Below are 23,448 nucleotides of genomic sequence, written 5' to 3'. Positions count from 1 at the left end.
CGTGGTGGGTAGCCAGTGACTAACCGCTTGCGCTATGGTGTGGCCTAAATGCTTGGTAAAGATAAATTAGATGAAATCAGTGCTAGACCTGAACACTCTGGTTTTAATTCCCAAAGATACTTTGCATAGGAGATTTGTGTTTAAAAAGCAATGGGATCAAGCCAAAAAGTAATGAAATTAAAACCATGCAAGGCATTTGTCTGTGGAGACATAATGCAGAAGCCTCCTACAGGGTAGTTGTTAAACAATTTATATGTGCAATATTTAAGAGAAAATATGTGTACAAAGCCATGGTTTGCCCAGTCTGATGCCAGTACAAAACCATAGAGACAGAGTTGATGTAGAGGCCACATATCTCTCCTGTTTGAGCGGCCCAACGATTCCTATAACTAGGATGATCTCTACATCCACATGGGAATGTATTCTCGACAGGATTTAAGGAAGGTGAATAAATGAAATGAAATGAAATGAAAGGGCTGCTCTCAAGCAATGACACCATGAGGTGCTACACGCAGTTTACCAAGAAGTTTGGGTGTTAGGCGGTTCAGACCTTTGAAATGCAGAGCTGTAGATATGGTGATTCTGAAGGTGACTGTAGCCACCACATGGTTTAGAAACACGACTAGCAAACTGGGCAGCGTTGTTCCTGCCATTTACACAAATGATGGTAATGAGAGATATTACAGGTCAACTGACCTGACATGGGTTATAATTTACAACAGTACAATTATGGCCATGCATAAAAAGACGAACATAGGTGACTGTCCTGTTTTTCTACGGCAATGTCTCTGACCTGGAGAAAGTTCTACAACTTCGCCAGTCTTAGAAAGAAAGGCCTGTATCATATCCTTCCCAATCCTTACCAAACCATGTAAGAATCAAAAACCAACTCATTTCTACGATCATACAACAAAATCATGGGGCGTTAATATAAAGGGCCATTAAAATCACTTTGAAATCTGCTGCTCCTTATTCCTCATTGACACTCCCTATTAATTTTCCCGATTTCTAAAAATTCATGCAGGCAGTAGACACGTATGCTAGGATATATTATCCCTGTTAAAGGGCCAGTCGTAGCAAATTCCTCCGCGAAAGAAACACGTAGTCCTAATAAGAATGACATCAACATAAATTATAAATAAGACCTACACTTTAGGTTATAAATTGTGAATTTTCATATTCCATATTACGGAAACGACTACATTCTGGCATGTGAAAGCTCATAATGACTATCTTTCAGATCAGCTGATACCTCATTATTGCGTCTTGCGGTCGGCTGCCATGATTGATTTCAGGCGTCTTTGAGGAAGAGAAATGGAATAAAGATTTTCTTATAATGAGTGAGATGTATAACTTTTACAGCGACTGTATGGAGAGCTGATTGTAGTGTAAATTTCAGAGAATCATCTGCAGTACATATTAGGTAAGACAAAGGTCGGAGACGGATGGTATATCGTGTAGGTCTTGTTGGTAGGTTGATGTTGGAACCATGTAGCCATTGAACTCTGCGATCTTTTTTCCCCACACATTGACATCTTTACTTTGTTCGATGGAAGAACAGGAATGAAGCAAGAGTGAAAGTTGTGTATTTACAGTCAATGGGCCAAAACATGTTAAAATAAGGCATTTAATTCCGTGAAGTTGCTTTTGTCATGTGGGAGTGTCCTGAGGGGGGTGAGGTAGAATTGTTGGAACCGAACAGTCAGTCGTAGGGGGAAAAAGGAAGGAAAGATCTTGCTTACAGAATTGGCATAGCATGTTCTAAGAAGTTAAATTGAGGATACTTCTACGATGATTTATGAACGTCGAGGAAAGACCCAAAACCATGAGAGGACGTTATATTTTATATGAAGCTCTGAATGTCACTATATAAAACTATCTCCCCTTTGTTAGAAATAAATAGGCCACAATGGGCCATTCAACTACAATGAACTTTATTCATAAAATTTCGATTTTGTATCCATACCTTCAAGGGAAAGCGTCAGTAAATGATAGGTATTGGTTGTGTGTTGAAAAATACCTTTTATAATAGGGTGATAGCAAAGTAGGCATGTGTGTGTGTGTGTGTAAGAGTCAGTAAGAATTATATTAAACTTTTAATATTTAGTTTATTTTTTGCCATGCAGTGATTCAGGATGGTGGTGGATTCTGCACCCCGTCATTCGTTTCACAAAATGCAGCCGACAGGAATGACACCTAAGGAACTGTCGGAAAATGACGACTTGGCTACGTCACTGGTACTTGATCCACATTTAGGATTTGTCACTCATAAAATGAATGTTAGGTAGGTACATGATGAGAATTTAATCTAGTTGGCCATTTATGAGGGTAGCAAGAGAATTTTTGACAGATTTAAATGTAAATATGGTTTGTAGCGTCAGTGCTAAGCATATTCGTTAACATTTCGTAAATTGCAGGAACATTGCCTTCTTTACACGAGTCTAACATCACTGTTGGTCTCATGAAAGTGACTTCTGAATGAAGTTTGACACTGCATGCACTAGGGAGGTGCAAGATTGGAACATGATGCCCCATCTGCACACTTCTGAGTAGGAAAATTATAATTTTACACATTTAACATACAGAGATCATTGGAAGCCTCCAGGTGTCCTTGTGACATTTGGGCCACCATTACCTTGAAGGTGAATGTGAAGTTTAATGTTTTCACCATCACAACTTGAATAGATTACAAACTGTGAGTTTTCCAGCAGGAGTGAACCAGAGCTACTCCATGTCATTGTTATTGTGCAAGTAACAGTTGACCAGTGTTGTGTGACAAGTGAATGATCTGTGTGTTTTGTGTGAGGGGAATACCAGTCCTGCATATTAATCTCGAAGCTGACCTAACCTAACAAAAGCAAAGATGGAATTTTCACTGGACTGAACCAGATTGTGCATGTTAACCTTTAGAATGTGGAACTAATTATGAAATGAACAGTAAGGCCTCATGGAATTTAATTTTCATTGATTTGATTTCCAGTCTTATATAAAGTCCCACTTAATAGTGTGAAATTTGTGGTTTGATGTTCTCTGAATGTGAAGAGAATTTTGGGTTCAGTATTTTTGTCCAAATACAAATAATTCTGCAAAATATATGAGCACATATTGTGAGAAGAACACTGACCTTCACATTGTGATATGCTTCACTCGTATGGCCACAGCTAGCCTTATAGGAAAGGTGACTGCCGACACAGTGAGTGTTCATAGCAGAAAGGTGTTGCCCCAGCAGTTGCCAAATATCTTCCCGTTAGTAGAATGTTTTTTTAATGGGTCATCGCCAAACTGTCCCATGTGGTTCTGTAATTGATGTTTTATCCTATTTGATGGTACATCTGTTCACTTACCATGCAGGTGAGATGTAATATGACAAGGCCTTTTCAGTATTTCTCTGTGCTGTAAGTACTCTTCTTGTATTTATGTCTGGCATTTCTGTACTCCTTCATACCTTCTGTTCAGTTACTCTGGTCATGGCACAGGTGTGTGAGATGTAAGCCAGGAAAATGTGGTGATTCAGATTAGTGTGACATTCCTTAGCAGTTCAAGGTCTCAGAAAGGAACTGGGTCTTAGCATAAACATTAAACATAGAGAAATTATGAATTGTACAACCTGTGTTTCTTTTGGCTGTCAACACAACAGATTTTTCAGACAAAACCAATTCAATATCACATTACTAACACTGGTTTTATTTTAGCATCTGCTACATGTTTTGATCCATGTTTAGATCATCACCAGGCAGTTTTTTAAATGTCACCTGTTATTGACTTGTCCTAATATGGATTCATATTAGTGTTATTTTTAAAATTCATTGATTTCTGTATCTCATCATAACACATTTTGGTGTGTTGATATTACGGTTAACCTTAGGGCTAAAGTTATTTAGATTAATATTTGTGTCTCGTCGATATGATGTGGGTTTCTGTGATGCTTGTCATATATTAGAGGGTGATAATGTCTTCTGGGATCCATTGTTAAAGTTTGTGTCATCTGAAAATAAATGAGTGTATACTATTATAATCTGAGTTATGAGTAATATGTGCTTATAGTGTGTGGTGTGGATGATTACTTGCATACAATTGTTGTTACAAACAATAAAGATTGTACAATTTATTGGATTTACTTGTAGGACATATGATGTGTTTGTTATGACATTTAATTTTAGAAGAGTTATGAGCTGTAACCAGGCATAATTTACTTCACGAGCAAGAAAACTGTTGTCTTTTAAACCTGTGAGCGCCGTTCTACTCATTCTTCAAGATGCTGTGTTACATGGTCAGCTACTTAGTCCACTTAACAGCCTGAGATTGCGACCATTTGGACACTGACTTTTGCTTTGTTTGATCAGGTATCGGCCATTGAAAACAAATAAAGAAGAACTGAAATCTATAATAGAAGAATTCATAGTGACACAGGATTATGATAAGGCTTACAGTCATCTGATAAGCGGAGAATGGATACCACGGGGACCGCACACCAAGACAAAACAGCAACAGCAGCGTTTAGGAGAGCATGTATGTTGACATTTGTTCATTGCAGAATTCTTAAAAATCTTATATCAAGGTATCATGAGATATCTTCTTTTCAAAAAGCATTTTATTGTTCCAGAATCTGCAGTTTGTTGCTGTTACTGTTGATTCTGTTAGAACATAACTGAAACTGATCATTAACATGAGACCATAAGGAGGAGGAAATGGACCAAATGTGCAGTTGTCTTAGCTTTATTATCATCAGTTCCCTCTATGTGAATGCAAATTTTGCTTAATAACGCTACCTTTCGAAGCCTGAAATTCATCAAAATTAAATTAAGTCATATAGTTCCTGTCTTACAGAAAAAAATAAAAAACAGCATCTCCATTACAAAATACAACTGGTTAATAATAATCACTGTTTGTTCTGATAGACAAAAGCCATAACTGCAAAGTTCTTATTGTTAAAGCAGGTGGTGCATGTAATAAGCACTGTGTTTTAAAGGGTGAAATTAGTAGGACTAACAGTTTCATTGATAAAGTCAGTTCCAATTTTATAAATGCTTTTGACTGGTCTGGGCCTCTGAGCTGTTTTGTACAGTGTACTGAGTAAAAGTAAGTAAAGCTATCCCTGTAACAGGCCGTGAAGGCCGATAGGGTTGTGAGACGTAGAGGGTCCCACATTTTCTAGACCATCGGCTCAGAGATGGCGGTAAGGTTGTCAGCCTTACGTGCTGGCTGCGCTTTACTCCCCAGGAAAATTATTTAATTAATTCTTGGTACTCATTTCTGTTAGAGGCTGAGTCAACCCTAGGGCCATAGTGCGGCCGGAATGGTTAGGTCAATTGAAAAAAATCCAATGACCTCATTGGGACTTGAACCTGCGACTTTCTGGCTTGTAGCATAGTGCCTTAACCAACTATGCTACTGCGTGCCCCAGTGTACTGAGTAATAGAAAAAAATAATATTCAAAGTCAACTTTCCTGCCTTGTTGGAATGACTAAGCTGTTTCAATGTTGCAGATCTACAGATATCTTCGTGTGTTTGATCGAGACTCTGGATTCATCATAGAACCTTGTTATCGGTATTCTCTTGAGGGACAGAAAGGTGCAAAAATATCTGCTACCAGGAAATGGTGAGTTACATTATGTGTGGTATGTAGTAGTCTCGTCAGTTACGGCTAGGACCTCCTTGCATACATTGCAGGCTAAATGGACTGCCTGACGTCCCTCACCACATTTCTTACACAAGTTTTCAAAGGTGCGTAGCTATCTAAACTAACACTTTGCAGCAAGTTGTCATTGTGAAGGTGATAGTCGCTTAACTTGCCAAATTCAGTGAGTTTTGCAATTTGACTGTTCATCACCATGTTCACAAGTTTGCTGTTGCACCTTGTCAGTCAGGTGGATCTAGCTCACACCCTCACACACTGTTTCTTTAAGATCTGTTTTAATATTATCCTTCCAGTAAATTCCCAAATGAGTGGTCTCTCCTCTTGAGTTCTCTCTCCCATGTATGCTGCATTCCCTCCCATCTCATCCTTGATCAAGTCTGCTGAATAATCCATCTGAAATTCAGACTTCCTGATGTAAACTCGTGTTTCAGGCTTGCTCTGTCTATGTAGTACTTCATTTTTTCAGGATCACTGGGTTTTTGTACCTGTCTAATGTTCGCTATTCTAAAGAAGAGAAAAGAATACAACTTTTCAGGAACTGGATCTGTTTCCATCCTCAGGAGAGGGGTGGGAGACACCTACTCTGTTAGATCTGTTAGGTAGGAGTCTCCAACCCCCTCACCTGAGAATGGAAATAGATCCAGCTTCTGAAATGTTGTGTTCTTTTGTGTTCTTTAGAATACTGGATGATGGGTGAAGACCAAAAACCCAGTGATCTCAAGTGTTACACACCATTGTCAGAATGCTTTACAATCTACTTTTTTTTTCTTTGCGGCAACTGAATTGCCTAGATGTTTGTTTTTATAAGAATTTAGTATTGCTTTAAGTTTACTCTTCTCCAATTATAATTAGAATGATCAAGTTAAGGAGGATGAGATGGGCAGGGCATGTAGCAAGAATGGGAGAGACGAATGCATATAGGATATTGGTGGGAAAGCCAGAAGGAAAGAGACCACTGGAAAAACCAAGATGTAGGTGGGTGGACAGTATTAAAATGGATCTTAGAGAGATAGGATGGAATGGTATGGATTGGATTGATCTGGCTCAGGATAAGGACAAGTGGAGGGCTCTTGTGAACACGGTAATGAACCTTCAGGTTTCATAAAATTCTGGGAAGTTCTTGAGTAGCTGCATAATTGGCAGCTTCTCAAGAAGGGCTCAGCACCATGAGTGAGCAAGTGAGTAAAATAGAATAAAAATAGTTGTTTGAAAACCCGTAATTTTAGAGTGACATGTACAAAACATACTGTCAGTACTGAGGCTTGAGGTGTTAAAAAATGTCCGCCTATCACCAGAGCTGAATGGAGACTTGTGCATCCCCCAACTCTTCAGACTCAACAACAACACACAACTTTTGGGAAGAAATAAGAGTATATCTTTATGATACAATGACTATTTACAATATATCTTCACATACTTAATGTCAGTGCTTTTTCAATTCCATTATTAAAAAAAATTGGTCATGTAATTAATGCCAGGATTTTTTAAAATGTTCCATTATGGAAAATATCATTGCCTATTTCACCTATCTCTGAAAGTGAATAATTTTCTTCACTAAATTGGGCATGCCTATACAGAATTAATTGGTTACAAAAGGTGTCTTATTTTTCAGTTTAAGTTGTTCATGTATTTATTAACTTGATAGTAACAATAAAAGGCTTGAAATGAACAGGAATTTATTATTTTCTCTTAATTCTACAGCAAAAAGACAGGTGGAAGAAATGTTGTATCTGTTGGCCCTTTCACTTTAGCAGTGTTCTGATTTGTTACATTCTTTGCCAGCAGATGTGCATAGGTTTAATGGTGACATTAAAACAGGTATTTTTATCATATTTGAACATACATTTATTTTTCTCCAAGGCACTGGAATTTTGTGTAAGATTGTGTTTGCCATGTCAAGGATAACCCTTTAAAGACTGAATATCTTCTAAGTACCATATTAATGTCTAGTTCATATCTCACATGAAAAATATTATGTCTCCAGTTCAAGAACAGTGGGTTATTGTTGATTAGGGAAATGATCTGTTACAGCAGGTGGTGCATAAAATAACCACTAGGCTTTAAAGGGTTAATTTAGTGTCCGTTTATGTGAGATTAAAGCCTGTAATGTTTTATGATGCATGTAATAAAAGCATGAATTCCACAGTGGTAGATAACATGATATGATTATATGCAGAAGAAGCTGAAGCTTATGATAGCGGTATTCTAAGGTTTTACTGAAACATACTGCAGGAGTGCTCCACTTTGTAGCAGAGCTTGAACATTCTTCGAATTAACGTATATAATGTCAGGTCTTGCTGTATCAACTGTATAATGTACACTCTCAAAAGTGGGCCTGAAAGTTGTAGTGCATATTACTTGTCAGAATATAGCTTCACATACTAGATTTAGGCAGTTACATTTCAGATGAGGTATGACATGACAGTACAGATATTTATGCGTGTGGACTTCACCATGGAGTTCCTTGGTGAACACTGAGTGAAAATTCTCTTCTGATAAAATATCAGGAGATGCATATCTTTTGAGGAAAATGTGATGGGTATTGAATTTGATGCGGCAACATGTTTATGTTCATGCCTTCATACTCCGCCATGTGATTCCTTGATGGGAGATTGAGATGAGAATTCCCCTTGGTAATATTCAGTTGATGTGTAATTTTCAACAGTCACACTGGACAGAGTTGTTTTATCTTTTATAATTTCATGGAAAACATTACAAAAGTTGAACAAAATGTGGCAGCATGGTCTAGATATTTGCACCAATGGACTGCACATGTGTTTCCTTGATGAATGCTGAGATGAAGATTCCCATAGATAAAATGCTGACTCGCATATCTTTTGTGTGTAAGGTACAATTGAATTTGAATGTCATGTGGGAGCATAGTGTGTATATTTGCACCTAAGGATTCCACCACACGATTCTGTGATGAAGATTGAGATTGGGAAATTCCTTGATAATATTTCAGTATCTAATATTATACTGCCGTGTACTTTACTGGAGTAAAATATTAACATCTAATATGAAACGTGACTGTACTTAGTACGTTGTCTTCATATGGACATTTGAGCACATATTTGTTAATGTTGACCTGTATCTTTTCAGTATTTTTGTAGTTGGAGTTGCATGTTCATGTGTATAAATTGTATTAGCTGTTACAGCATTTTTTCCCCTTACAATAGAAATTTTTTGCGTATAAATAGCTTGCTATGGGCAGCATCAGAGTACGTTGTAAGCAGCAATTATGACAACATTATGTTGGATGAACTTGTTTTAGTGTATTCATACAAATTGGTGCTAGTGAATTGAACTACAAGATTGTATTGAAGTGAATCATGAGGAAAATGGGTTATGAACTGGTCTGAATTCCCTCAGGATGAGGATTGGTGTTAGGCTTTTGTGATGATGGTGATGAACCTTTGGGTTCCATAACAGTGACACTTCTTTGACCAGTCGATTATTATTAAGTCTCCAAGGAAGTCCCTGTACCAGTGGTTGGAGTTGTTTAGTTTGATGGTTGGTTATGACTAGCTGCTGGTTTAACTAGCCAACTGCTAGTAACCGAGAAGCTAGGTGTTTGATTACTCACTCAGTTAACCTTATAAACATGCATGTAGGTTGTATTGGAGACTGATGACAGAAATGTATTCCTTTTAATTTCTCATAAATCAAAGTATTGTGTTTTTGACAAATCATTCTGCTTGAGATCATTCTCTTGGTTAATCAGTGTAATGTATGGCACCACACCATGAAGGTGTATTGGGAAGCAGAGGTATAGATTTGCCATTCCTGACCTTGGTGCTAGATGGAGGTGAATGGTCAACTTCATGCCTTCCCTGCTCTACCCCAGGGGAAAAAGACTCTAGTACCCATTGGATATGAGGTTTGGTGGGTCCTATTTCTGATCTGAGAGTGCTGTGGGGTAGAGAAAAATCTCTTATTCCTGCCATGAATCAGACCCCAGCCATCCAGCCCATAGCCCATTCCTGTACCATATGAGCTGTCCTGGTTCCTTAAATGCTGAAGATACTGGGGATAGTGCACCAGAAAGAAAATTTGGTGTGAGTGAAGATCTTGTGGAAAGGTTGGGGAAATTAGTGTCTGACTTCAAGTGAACATTTCAAGTCGAGAATATTGGGAGGACGAGCAGTACTTGGTAAAATATTGTGACAATTATCAGTTTATGGAGAATGGACTGTCATACCCTCTCTAACCACTTATATCCTTGAGACCAGTTCTGTTTGCTTGTTTCTTTACATCAGTGCCATTACTCACTGCATTCATCAGTTCCCTGCAAAGCACTGGACTGAGAGCTGACTTACTTAATTACCTACTTACCGATTGCACGAACTAGCTGAACACTTGCTGCTTACTAGTCTGCTCTATACTGAACTGAACTGATCTGGTATGGTCCGAATTGGATTTGTGCAGGAGCCTAACAGCTTCTCTTATAGGTGTATCACCCTTCAGGGAGTTTCTAATGAGTGCTTATGTGCAGTCTCATCCTTTGACATCCACTGATAGATGTCTCAAACCTTCCAAACAGTACAGGAGATGCGTTAAAGTGTAGCGACTTGACACCCCCCCCCCACACACACACACACACACACACACACACACACACACACACACGCACAAATGCTTGGCTCACGTGAGAGTATGTGTTAGTTTAGAAACCATGGGTGTAGTGTTTCCCATGAAGTGCTTTAGTTAAATCTGCAGAAATTGCAAGCAGTGCATTAATTTCAGTGACTAAGTTCAGAGGGAGTGGCTGGTCAGCGCGCTTCATGAAATCGAACAGTTTGTCATTGAGAAGTGCTGTCACAGAGGCTACCACTTGTTCGCATTGGAACCCCCATGTAATGTTCCATGGTCAGTAGTCTGGATAGCATAGCTGATATAGCATCTAGCTCTGGGCTGGACAACTGAGAAGTTGGAGTTTGAGTCCTGGTAGGGTCAAGAATTTTCCCTACTCCACACCGTCTAGACCGCCGCTGGTGTTCACCTAGCCTCCTACCCAATGGGTACCAGGGGGTTATTTCCCTGAGGGTAAAGCGGCAGGGGAGTGAGCTAACCACTCACTTCCAGCCAGTGCTGAGGTCAAGAAAATGTGTGGTATATACATCCAGTCCCCCATACACCTTCATGGCATAGCGCTTAATTAGTTAAGCACAGGGACAACTTTACTTTTACCTTTTAGTCTCAGTGTTAAATTCCCACCATTTAAGGTTCTCCTAGTTTAGTGTACAAAGCCACTGTTCTCAGAAGAAACCTTAAATGAGGGTTTCACTCTGTTCTGAAAAAGTTTGTAGATTTCTGATGCATGTAATATGCCTACTGCAAAATAATGCATATTTTCTGAGTTACGGAATGGGGCCATATGTTAATATTCTGAACTTAGCACAGAACTGTACCACTGATAAAATAAGGTTGTGAAACATTTTTGGTCAAGATGGGAGGAAAGGAGAAACTGCACTGTAATCATTGCTGATGGCTGGAACCTCCTGCTGCTTATAATGTTCAAATGGAGAACAGTACCAGAGTTCATCAAATTGCCTGCTGGCATCTGCATTTGTGTGCAGGAAGATGATTGGATGGATAATGCCCTGATGCAAGACTGGATTCACATTGTGTGGGACATATGACTGGGAGCACAGCTGATGTTGAACCATTTCAAGAATCATCTTGTTTGAATTTTGAAGAAGGATCTGTGCTAGTCTAGAACTGACCATGATATCATTCATGGGAACCTTGCTCCAATTTTGTAGCCACAGTCCGTGAATGACCCTTTGATACCTGTGTAAGGCTGACATGAATTATTGATGGCTGGCAGAAAGTGATATGACCATCAGTGAAGCTGATCCAGCAGCAAAGAATAAGGGTGTAAGTATGCAGGAACACAATAAATTGTGACAGACACTCAGGATTTTGCAGGTGACAGAAGAAGATGCTAATCAGATGGTGTATATTTTTATTCATTTTGTACACTTTAGGGTTATTATAAGATTATTTGCTTTAAAATCAAATGTTCATGTGAAATAATTGGAACAGTGTATTTTAAAATTGTGGCATTTACATACCGTGCAGTGAACCTTAGAAGATAAAATTAGGCCTGTTTCTTCTCATTGTAGAACTCATTTGTGTCATTTGTTTTTGTGTTGTGCATTTTGTTTTTGGGTGTAGAAATGTTCACTTTTACAATACAGTATTTGTTGTGGTATAATGGAATGTGCCCACGTAGTGAGGCCATTGTGTCTGCTGTATTCTTGTATTGTCCAGTGTAAATAGTATGAAGTAATGCTGTGTCTGTTGCAGACAGCATAACCATGAACTCGGTTGGAATGGATCAGTATCATTTACTTCCTTCATTGGAAAACAGAAGAAACTGTGGTGTTCTTATGTGTTGTAGTACAGAATAGAAGGATGTAAGTCATAAATGTATAACGTTCTGAAGAAAATTTAAATTTCGTCATGTGTTTTGAGAGTGAATTTTGAAATGGAAAGTGGCGTCCTCTCTGTGGGTAAAGTTTATGTGGATGGTGTTTATAAATCTTAAATTATGGTCTGAACCTATAGACAGTCACTGTCCTCCATCTAATGCAGAGTTCTGGGAATTACTGGAATTCTGCTTCCATGTTTTTTGACAATATAGTTTGTATGGCTTCTTTTTGCTGTATAGGTATAAGAACGAGAAGATATCATGTCTGGTGGGTTGCATCGCAGAGCTTAGTGAGGAGGAAGAGGCCATGCTTTTGCATCCTGGGAAAAACGACTTCTCTGTGATGTACAGCTGTCGGAAGAACTGTGCACAGTTATGGCTAGGTCCAGCAGCTTTCATAAACCATGACTGCAGGGCCAATTGCAAGGTAGCACTATTCTGGTGGTACAGGTTTTGAAATTGTGGTCTTAATCTGTTCTATTGTAATCTCAAGCACATATTCAGACTGTGTGTATCTCACTGTGTTAATCCATATACCATTTTACTTGCATAAATTATGGATATTTTTACCATATACATAATCTGGAAGTTGTATTGTGTAAAATATTACACTTAGAATTTTGCATGTTATATTGTGGTTGCATAATATCGAGATAAAGATGAGCTGTATGAGGAAAAAGCATGATTTCCATTCTTTTCTGTATAATTTTTAACTTTGGTATGTAATATATTTCTCATTGTTGGACAAAGTTTCAGATTGATACTTATTCTTTTAATTTGAAATATGACCTTTTTATCCTATTTTTAGTAAGGCATCTAACATGTAATATTGTCATATGTATTGGTTACTGTAAACAGGATTTGGATTGGTGAACAGTTTTATTGACCACTTACATGTCATAACTACAAATAATTATTACACTATTGCTGATTTCAACACTACAGATCACTCAACACTTAAGTCTTCTCAGTTTATTTTCACAAGTCTTTACTTAGTAACAGCTCTCCACAATGGCTGTTCCTCTGCAGTGTCTTCACTAGACTTTTTTGGTAACGAATCTTAGTAGTGGAGATTCTTTCATCTGCTGGTTAACACTCCAAGCCTGAACCCTTACCTCAACTGACTGACTGTGGTGTTGATTTTCTTCAAGCTAACTCCTTGGCATGGACCCCACAGAAAACACTTTCTTCTGTTGTCAAGAATGAGTGTTTATTGGCCTGTTACCCAACAATGAATATATGTTAACCACATAGAAAACCCCTCATGTGACACTAGGGCTATTGTTGTATGCATGATTTTGGGCATTGCCTAGAGATGGTCTACATGTTACAGTATACTTGATGGGGAAATCCTGCTGGTAATTAGAGATTTTTATGACAGATTCTCCCAGTCCATCTGCTTTTCAGTTTCCTGGAAGTATCTCCTGCATTTATTGAACTGGAATCAATTCCTCAGTACACAAGTTACGTGGAGGAGCAAAATAATAAAAAGATGAAAGTACGGTGGCACCATCCAATGATAGGTTCTGTCCCTAGTCAGAGAGAAAGTTTGTGTGGATTTTTAGATTGGCCTGGGACAGTGATGTTTTCCATTACTGGTGCAGTTTTGTTTCCTCAAACTGTTTATGATTCATGAAACATATGTTGACGAATATATGGTCATTTGTGCTGCTGTGGAGTTTTAGCGGCAGCTTGAACTGTGGAGGCATAAAAATCTCATAAGCTACATAAAAGAAAGTAGTTGCTTAAATCTTGTTTAAAATTTTTCAGCCAATAAATCTCTCCAGAGATACTTCTTAGGGCTGTTCAGGAAACAATTGAATATGCTTAAGCCCAAGTCTGTCGCTTTTTTTTATGTATAAGAAGAAGTATTATGCTTTATTAACTTAAGAGCTGTGGTTCATTAACTGTGTTGATGGAAACTTCTCTTAATCGTTTGATGTATCTATAAACCGTATGTTCCTGCACTTTTATTAATGCATTGGTGTGGTTTCAAATGTAGTGTCACAGCAGATTTTACTTCTTCATTAGATTAAATGGTTTTAAACACTTTGACAGTCTTATTGCTTTCATTAAAACTTGTCTGTAAATCTGTTTCACTGTTTAAAATCTTCAGTGCAATTACTAAGAGCAGAAAGTGTATGAATACCTGTGATTGTGACTTCTCTGTAGTGTGTGATTCTTTTTCTACTGTCCTAATCGTCCATACCCACCTGCCTGCCCACAATCATCAGCTGTTTGCTATGTCTGAATTTCATGAGTTGAGCAAGTAAATCACTTGCATTTCTTTAGAAGCCTCAACATGTATCTGTACTGATAGCTTATACAAGTACATTGAGGGGGCAAGCAATATGTAAAAATGCAAATTAGATGATTAATTACTAAAATTTGTATTTAATAAAAAATTTTTGACTAAATATGTGGGGTTAACAGTTGGGTATTTCTTGTCAAAATACCAGTGGATACATTGTGTACATAAATATGGTATGTACTTGGCCATTACATAGCATCTATGAAGTTGTGTCATGTGAACAGTATCATTGGTAAACTGGTTTTGTATACAATTGTCGAGGTTATGAGACAGTGATCCTACCATGGGATGAGACTTTCTGTCCTATGCCTGTAGAAGTCAGTATTTGTTCTTTCTTTATTTCTATTAGTTATTATCCATCTTGCATGCAACTTGCTTTTGTAAAACCTTTAAAAGTTTTAAACAATAAAATCTCTTGTGCTTCACTGGTGTGTATGCATGCTACATATTTTGACCAACATTGGTCATCTTCAGGTGTCTCTAAAATTGCTGATGAAACTGCTGTGGTGCTATCTGTAAGTTCAGTTTGTCATTGTCTGTGTGCCCGTGTGTCTGAAACTTGTGTATGTTATGGTATACTTGTATCTTTACTTACCCTATGGTGATGGGTAGTTCCTCCTATTGTGTCATGTGTAGCTGTTATGAATGTTTGCTAAGCTGGATTGGTTCTGTTTTGTGCTGCTGTCAGGTGTTTAATTCTTGTAATGTTTCAAATATTTGGTTATAGATGTCAATATATGCATCATTCATGTGTAGTCTATTCTTTCAGTTGTTGCTTCAATGTTGTTTCCACATTGTCATCAGTTTTGGCCTCCCAGATGTCATCTCATACTGGAAAGAGATGAAACAACATCTGGGGGCCAGAGGTTTAAATTTGATAATAGTATGGGAACAGAAATGAAATCATGGCTGAAAGAACCAAGCACTGTTTTCTCTTGGCAGGTGGTAGTTCTTATATGATACTTGGATACATAATTGTTACTGACTCTTGATAAGCTGAAGAGATGGTATGATCACATGGGATATCTGATGTTACGGATCTGAAGTAAAGAATTCATTGANAACGAGGAATTTGATCACAGTGCGTTGTTCCATGCTCCGCGGTACCTTCTGTTCGCTCGTCACTCTAGCAACTTCCAGACAGGACTGAACAGGTTCTAACCCTAACAGGAGGGAGGGTGGAGGTTGTGGCTTCACTCTCTCAAGGTGGCACAGCTGTTGCGCAATGCGGCTTGTTTACAAAAAAAATCAGTCCCGGTCATATTTGAACCACCTAGTATTTAATGTGAACAGTATCATTGGTAAACTGGTTTTGTATACAATTGTCGAGGTTATGAGACAGTGATCATGCCATGGGATGAGACTTTCTGTCCTATGCCTGTAGAAGTCAATATTTGTTCTTTCTTTATTTCTATTAGTTATTATCCATCTTGCATGCAACTTGCTTTTGTAAAACCTTTAAAAGTTTTAAACAATAAAATCTCTTGTGCTTCACTGGTGTGTATGCATGCTACATATTTTGACCAACATTGGTCATCTTCAGGTGTCTCTAAAATTGCTGATGAAACTGCTGTGGTGCTATCTGTAAGTTCAGTTTGTCATTGTCTGTGTGCCCGTGTGTCTGAAACTTGTGTATGTTATGGTATACTTGTATCTTTACTTACCCTATGGTGATGGGTAGTTCCTCCTATTGTGTCATGTGTAGCTGTTATGAATGTTTGCTAAGCTGGATTGGTTCTGTTTTGTGCTGCTGTCAGGTGTTTAATTCTTGTAATGTTTCAAATATTTGGTTATAGATGTCAATATATGCATCATTCATGTGTAGTCTATTCTTTCAGTTGTTGCTTCAATGTTGTTTCCACATTGTCATCAGTTTTGGCCTCCCAGATGTCATCTCATACTGGAAAGAGATGAAACAACATCTGGGGGCCAGAGGTTTAAATTTGATAATAGTATGGGAACAGAAATGAAATCATGGCTGAAAGAACCAAGCACTGTTTTCTCTTGGCAGGTGGTAGTTCTTATATGATACTTGGATACATAATTGTTACTGACTCTTGATAAGCTGAAGAGATGGTATGATCACATGGGATATCTGATGTTACGGATCTGAAGTAAAGAATTCATTGAAAGTAAGAATGTAAATTTGTCTTCAAGTGTAATTAAGCACCACACCAACATTAGTTGGGGTGGGGGGATGCAGGTATAGCTTCATTAGTATTCCATACTGTGGCTCTAGGTGGATGTGAATGGTCGGTTTCACACTCTGGAGAAGAATCCTTGATGCCCAAGGGGACTAAGTCATAGACATTCAGATGAAGAAAAGAGCTTTGCAGCTCACAGGAATCAGACCCTGATTGTTGCATGTAGTAACATCTAATTGTGGAAAGTCATGATTTGTTGGTACCTTGTGCTTCAGTTTGTGGCAACTGGGCGAGACACTGCATGCGTAAAGGTGTTAAGAGACATTGAGGTTGGAGAAGAGATCACCTGCTTCTATGGAGAAGATTTCTTTGGTGATGGAAATGGTTACTGTGAATGTGAAACATGCGAAAGGTAAGTATGCAGCCACTGACTTCATATTGCAGTAACCCTTCTTTTCTAGAGTCCTTTGCATTCTGAGTGTCCTGTATTGAATATATTAACTTTAAAATAAAATATTTGTGGAAAGATATACTCTTAAGATTCATATATTTTCCAGATACAGTTAATATTTCACATACCTCTTTGTCCTCATTCTTTTGTTGAAGATACAGAACTGTTCTAAATATAATCCTACTACAAATATTGCATTGAACAGTCAAAAATTAGTTCTTATACTCTTTGTTGTGTCTTCTGCTCATTGTAAAATTCTAATAGACGTTGGAGGAGGCCTCAATGAGATCTTTATTCTGGTATGTATTAATTATTGCTATTATACTATATTTGTGAGAAATTATATGAATTCTGTTTTCGCTTTGTGCAGCATAAGAGGTATAATAACTAGCATACAAACAAAAGAAACAAAAAACAAACTTAGTTGTTTTAGTCCACAAGCTAACTATACCGACTGAGAGACCGCCGCTTGTCGGCGAAGTTAGTGACAGCTTTAGCGGGTAGAAGGTGTCACATGGTCAGCATAACAAATTTCAACAGCCGTTAATTTCAGTTTTCTAGGCCAGAGCTGCTATTTCCTTGAAATAACTCCTCAATTATCCTCATGAGGCTGAGTGGACCATGTTCCAGACCCACTACTTCTCAGAAAAAAATCTGGTAGTGCCAGGAATGGAACCCAGACCTCTGGATCTGTAGCCAGGAAGTCTGACAACTAGACCACAGAGGCGGTCAATAACTAGAATACACTTGAATTAAATTTGCCTGACAGCTGTTAATGTTGACCCCCAGTATAAAAGTTAATCAAAATCAGGAGATTAGTTCAGGAGGTGGAAACTCCCCATAATGCTTTTATTCATTTTGCAAGGAAGGCATAATATCCTTTAATACTGCTAACTCATTTTCTCTTGCTTTCATATTCATTTCAGGAGAAGCACTGGTGCATTTGGCAAGGGGAAGTCAAAGAATGATGAGTTAAACTCAGGCTACAGGTTGAGAGAAACAGACAACCGCTTGAACCGCTCAAAACACAGACAGCCATCAAGCTTAAAGTCTGACTACAAGTCTCTTTCAGAAAATAATCCTGGCAGCAGGTCGTCTTCTGCAGGTAGTGATATTAATAACATTGTGGCTCCTCTGAGCATGAAAGAGCTGAGGCAAAAGGGACTCACAAAATATGACGCAGAACTCCTGATTGCACAAGGGTGTAAGTTCTCGGATATTGATGACGATCATGGGACAAGAAAGGCAACAGCAGAGAAGATGTACAGTGGTCGTGATAATTCATCTGTTAGGAATGGGGAGAGGCTAGGACGTGAGAGACTATGTCGTGGTGTACGAAGTGAAATATCTAGGAACAATTGCACAAACAGCAAACCCAGACGAAATAGTGTTAGTAATAAGTCTGGAAGGCTTCCACGGAGACTGCCAGGCAAGAGAGAGAAGTCAGAGCAGGTAATTGAGGAAGAAGATGATGATATTTCCCTATCAAGCTTGATGAATCGTGGATCGACCATTCTGCTGGATGACATGCAAAGCAATGCTAGTAGTGTGGGTAGTGAGCAGAAGGAGGATCTGTGCAGTGAAAGTGACCACAGCAGTGCTAGTTCTGTACTCACGCAAGGGATAATGCTGCGCAATCATAAGCGACTTAATGAACCGGTCATTGAGTCACTGGTTGTAATGAAGGAAAAAGTAAACAACTCTAATACCAGTAGGAATAACTGCATTGGACAGTTGCTTGAACTGAAGGATGATGAGATCTCACGTAGGTCTCAAGAGAAGCTAGAAGAGGTGGAACAAGGATCCACAAAAGAGAATGGCAAGACAGCAATGGTGTTTGAAATTCTTGAAGACCAATGTAAGGACCATTGCCAGAATTTAAACTCTAAATTGGAATTGTTAGCAGCAAAACAGGACAAGCAAATCCCAGAAAGGAACAGTAACGGACAGTTCATTAGGAAAATGGTGAATGGGAAATTAGAAAAGTGTTGGGACCATCACTTAAGACGTGTGACAACATCTAGACGTTCATCTTCTACAATTAGTGGATTCTTGAAGCGTTCACGTGTGGTGGGGGACAGGAGTGTGAGTGGGGTGATGTCAAGACTGGAAGATGGGAAGGTAGGAGACACTGCCCCCACTATGATTAGTGAAAGGACCAAAGATGTGTATGAATTTGATGATAAGGAAGACTGTGAGGTGGAAGAGCCACGGTTACTCAGACGTTCAAGGATTGGTTTCACATCAGCCACTAAGACTAGCCTAAATGGAAGTTGGAATACCGCAGAAAATATGTGTAAAGATGATACTATTGAATCTACAGAGAACTGTGGAGACAGAGACAGGGGTGTGTTTTATCCATCACAGATTGATACTACACCCACTAAGGGGAATGAGGGTGGGGGCCGGTTGAAACTGACACTTCGTATGAAACGCAGCCCTGTCCTGGATGAAGTTATAGAGTCAGGGAATAGTTTTAGTGAGGACAGCTTTGAGCCGGAGTACGAAGTTCTTCGGGTGGAAGGTGTAGGCAATGAGAATCATCTAGAAAACAAACACCATAAAAAACGTCACAAATCAAAGGACAGGGAAAAGCGTCATCGGAGACGAACTCTTCCGGAAGAACCTGGAAGCTTATATTCATCTGCAGGACGGCCGCCGATGAAGCGTTTGAGACTGATATTTGGGAATGAGACACACACAATTGACATCCCATCCACTGCCACCTCCACAGCGGGGGTTAAGTCTGCATGAGCAAACAAATAAGTAGGCAATGCAAATTTGCTCAGGCTAGGAAGCCTGTGTTGGAAATCCACTACCCACTCTCCACCCAGAATCTTAACTAAAATTAGTGTGATATAGTTGTTGGGTTGATGTTCATGGGTCTCAGGTTATATTGTAAAACCCAACAGTGGTATAGGAGGAAAACTGAGAATGAGCTAATTTGGTTATTGCCAAATTGTTTATTTGCTCAGCAAAATCTACTAGTTGTAGTTTTCCAATTTATTTTTCTGTATCTTACTCTAAGCTGTATAGAAAGTTGGTTTCTGGTACAAGTCTTTATAGGTTAGTTTCAGTAAAATTTGTACCTACAAGTTGGTGGTAACTGAAGGCATGGTGACATGAATTTTAATTTCTTTGAATATTTTATGCTCTGAAATATTTATTGAAAACTTCATTGTTTAAAAAGCTATTGTATATTCTAAATAGTAATAATTATAATTATGAATCTGGTATTCATTTTTCACAAAGGGTTTTTTTGGGGGGTGGGGGTAATGAGCATTTTGTAAGACAGTTAAGTGTAAGAGTAGATGTTGAGGTATCTAAGAAGGATTTGTTCTGAAACCATTTGATACATTTTTGTTTTCCTATCAGATGTTGTGTATATAATGACGGCTTGTGGTTAAATTTCTTTGTTGACTCCCTGTCTTCTTGGTCAAGTTGTGGTATGTCAGGGTTAAAGGATCATACCATTTGAATGTGTAGGTGGACTTAGGACTTTGTGTTTTGACATTAAGATCTTACAGGGCCACTCTCTCTACTTTTCACTCCTTATCACTAAATGAAGCATGGCAAATGTGTACATTGTCTTGCAAGAATTTGAGGAGTTTTCTCTTATCTACCGTAAAATAATTTCAACATTCAGCATTAATGAAAATCTTTCATTTGCGTGTAGTAATTAAAATGTTGAGCAAGGATTACAGCGTAAGAAATGCAAGGACAGGGTTGTTATGGATTTTGATTCTGGTCTTCTGGGTTGTGTGCCACCATGCAGGCTAGTAAGCAGTAACCCCCTACTCAGTTACATGTCACAACCCAGAAGACTGCCCTCTAAATCAGTACATCCATCAAAACCTTAAATCCTATGTGAGAGTTGTTATAAATTAAGTTTACACTTCTAAATATTTTTAAGGTAAGGTCCTGCAGAATTTGTATCGTTTGATACAATAACTCTTTATGTTTCCAGATTCAGCAGTGAGGTCTGTGAATAATTTCAACAACATCCATGTGATACAGGATCTTGTTGCAAAAATTTTAAGGTTCTTTACAAATTTGATGTTTTAGGTCATCAAGCTTGGTTCAAAAGATGGATCTTAGATTTAATCTGTAATGTAACTGCGTTTTCCTGGAACTCTATGTCACTTTAGAAGCAGCTTTTATTGTGTCTTACAGCTGAAGTACGTCTCAAATTAAAATACAGAATTTTTTAGTTACTAGTGTAAGTTTGTAGTACAATTAGTTGTTTCAAAATGCTTTTTTATAGTTTGTGCTTAATTTGTAATAACTCTGATAGGATCTTAAGGAGATTTATTATTTTAATTTTCTTTAATATTCTGGATCTTTTAAATTTTTCCTTAACAAGGAACTGTGCTGCTATAAGAATTGTGCATATGAATTATGCTGTAAGTGCGCAGTAGTCATGTCAGTGTAACAGGGTCTTAAGTGATGGCAGACTAAGCTTTTATCAAGTTCAGTAGCATAAGCACCATGTTGCTGATCTGTCACAGTACTATTAAGAATTATTTCTCGAGTTGTTAACATATGGTTACTTCTGTTAATGAAGATGAATTGACTGTAATGTAAAGAAACTTCTATGTTTTTTCATTGCATCAAGGAGTGAATGTATGTCCTAACTGAAATATTTTGTTTCGTATCTGGATCTAGAAATTGACCTGCTTTTACATGTATAAAATTTCTGTCATTTTCAGGCTAATTGCGGACGGAGAAGGAATCATGTGTTCCTTCATTTTATGTTTCCCTCTTTCGCCTTTATTTCCTCTGCCCACCTACCTCCTTCTTTCCTGCCTGTGTGTAATGTACATGTGTGTTCATAATGTAAGATTGAAACTGCAGCTGCTGCTATGCCTAAGCACTGCCATTAAGTTGAATGTGGCTATGGAAGTAAGTTCAATATTTTCAACATTTGCACTGCATGGAGGTGATTGGTCAGTTTCATGCTGTGGCTGATTAAACCACAGGATTTAATTCTGGCATGGGTCCTGAACAGTTATGGATGTTGTGATAAAAGAAAAGTCTCAACATCCTACTGCAAATTGGACCTTGGTCATCCAGTTTGTAGACCATAACTTCACTGGCTGAGCTTTCAGAGCTCTTTATGTTACCCCATTTCTGTGGTTAACTTTGAACAAGTGGCTGGCTGTCTTTCATGATACTCCAATATGAGAGTAATTATTAGGCCATCACAAAGTAATTTCAAATCAACCACTAAAACAGACTTTGAAAATATGCTTGTGTAAGGAAGTACTCGCATTTAAAGGAAGAAAACTTCTTTCTTCATTTCTAAAGATGCTGAGTGGTTTTTGTTCTATCACAGATAATTTTGTCTCCAATTGCATTGGGAGTTCTGTACTGAAAAGAAATTTGCTCATTATTTAAGAGGAGGAGTCTCACTATGAAAATGGTTCCAAAACATGGAGATGTAGGATGTGATCTGGCAGTTTTGAGAAAAGAATTTTATGCACAGAAAGTTCATAAGATGAGCTTTAAAGATCAGAGAGTAAAATGCAATATAAGCTATCATGTCTACTGTTGAGTCTCTTGAAATACTGTGTTTTACCCCGGTGATAATTGGTTGTAACTTCCAGTCATTGAAATAACCAGTGACTGTGTATTATAGTTTTTCCAGGCTTTACATCCTGTAAAACAGGAATGTCCAATATTTTGTGTGGTTGAACACATGATAGCTGTAATATTTTGTACCCTGTTACATTGAATTTGATTTTAGTAATCTGAAAATTAAAAACTGGTGTAACTATATCCAAACATTAGAATGTTTTTTTGTTGTGATTTATATATTTATATACTATGGACTATTTTGCCAGTTGTGTTCAAGGGAGGAAGTGTGTGAACATTCATAGAGCTGTGGTGTATGTAAAATATCGGTATTTCTGTGATTAGTAAGTTTATTTGCGTTCAGATAATATGACGTCCATATTCAACATATTTTAACAGTCTTGCCCTTTCATTGTCAATGTAAGTACATATTTTTGGCTATGTTACTTTTTAATATCTGTTCTAGGAATGCATAAAAGTGCTGTTACATAATAATATAATCACAGAGAACTTATCTTTGCACTGTAGCCTTACCTCTTTCTCCAAGTTTCTTGTAGACAGCTAGTTCTGTCAGATTATAACATTGAAAGGGTTAATGATCATGTAACTATACTTGAGCAACACTTGTCAGTTGTTAATAAAACAGTGGATAATTTAATATTTTGTCATTTTATAACAAAATTACAATTTTCATTCAACATTTGTGTGACAGAAGAAATGAAATGGTACATGCCTGGATGTCCTAATTTGTATAGTGTGAGATCATATGTGAATTTCAATTCTGAACAGGTGACAGAAGGCTACATGCATTGTATATGTTGAATGTATTTCCATTAAGGTTTCTGTACTGTAATTTGCTATATTTCTATTATAATTGTTTCTGTCATTATCACA

At 38.0% G+C, this 23,448-nt stretch overlaps 1 protein-coding gene across 2 annotated transcripts; it reads left to right on the top strand.

The window, feature by feature from the left end:
- The first annotated feature begins 1,280 nt into the window (after window positions 1-1,280).
- LOC111870522 (histone-lysine N-methyltransferase Suv4-20) lies at window positions 1,281-23,212 on the top strand. Of its 2 annotated transcripts, none has more exons than XM_023862875.2 (7): window positions 1,281-1,423; window positions 2,127-2,284; window positions 4,344-4,509; window positions 5,487-5,599; window positions 12,315-12,501; window positions 16,805-16,941; window positions 17,907-23,212. In XM_023862875.2, the coding sequence occupies exons 2-7, from the start codon at window positions 2,136-2,138 to the stop codon at window positions 19,732-19,734; spliced, it is 2,580 nt and encodes an 859-aa protein (XP_023718643.1). In that variant the 5' UTR covers window positions 1,281-1,423; window positions 2,127-2,135; the 3' UTR covers window positions 19,735-23,212. The 2 variants fall into 2 exon arrangements, with proteins under 2 accessions (XP_023718643.1, XP_023718645.1); XM_023862877.2 differs by lacking the exon at window positions 1,281-1,423 and adding an exon at window positions 1,486-1,995.
- Window positions 23,213-23,448: the final 236 nt, after the last annotated feature.

The sequence above is a fragment of the Cryptotermes secundus genome, unplaced genomic scaffold (assembly GCF_002891405.2).
Source record: "Cryptotermes secundus unplaced genomic scaffold, Csec_1.0 scaffold117, whole genome shotgun sequence".
NCBI classification, from domain to species: Eukaryota; Metazoa; Arthropoda; class Insecta; order Blattodea; family Kalotermitidae; genus Cryptotermes; species Cryptotermes secundus.
Note: the sequence above shows the minus strand (reverse complement) of the source record. Positions and strands in the feature narration are given on the sequence as shown.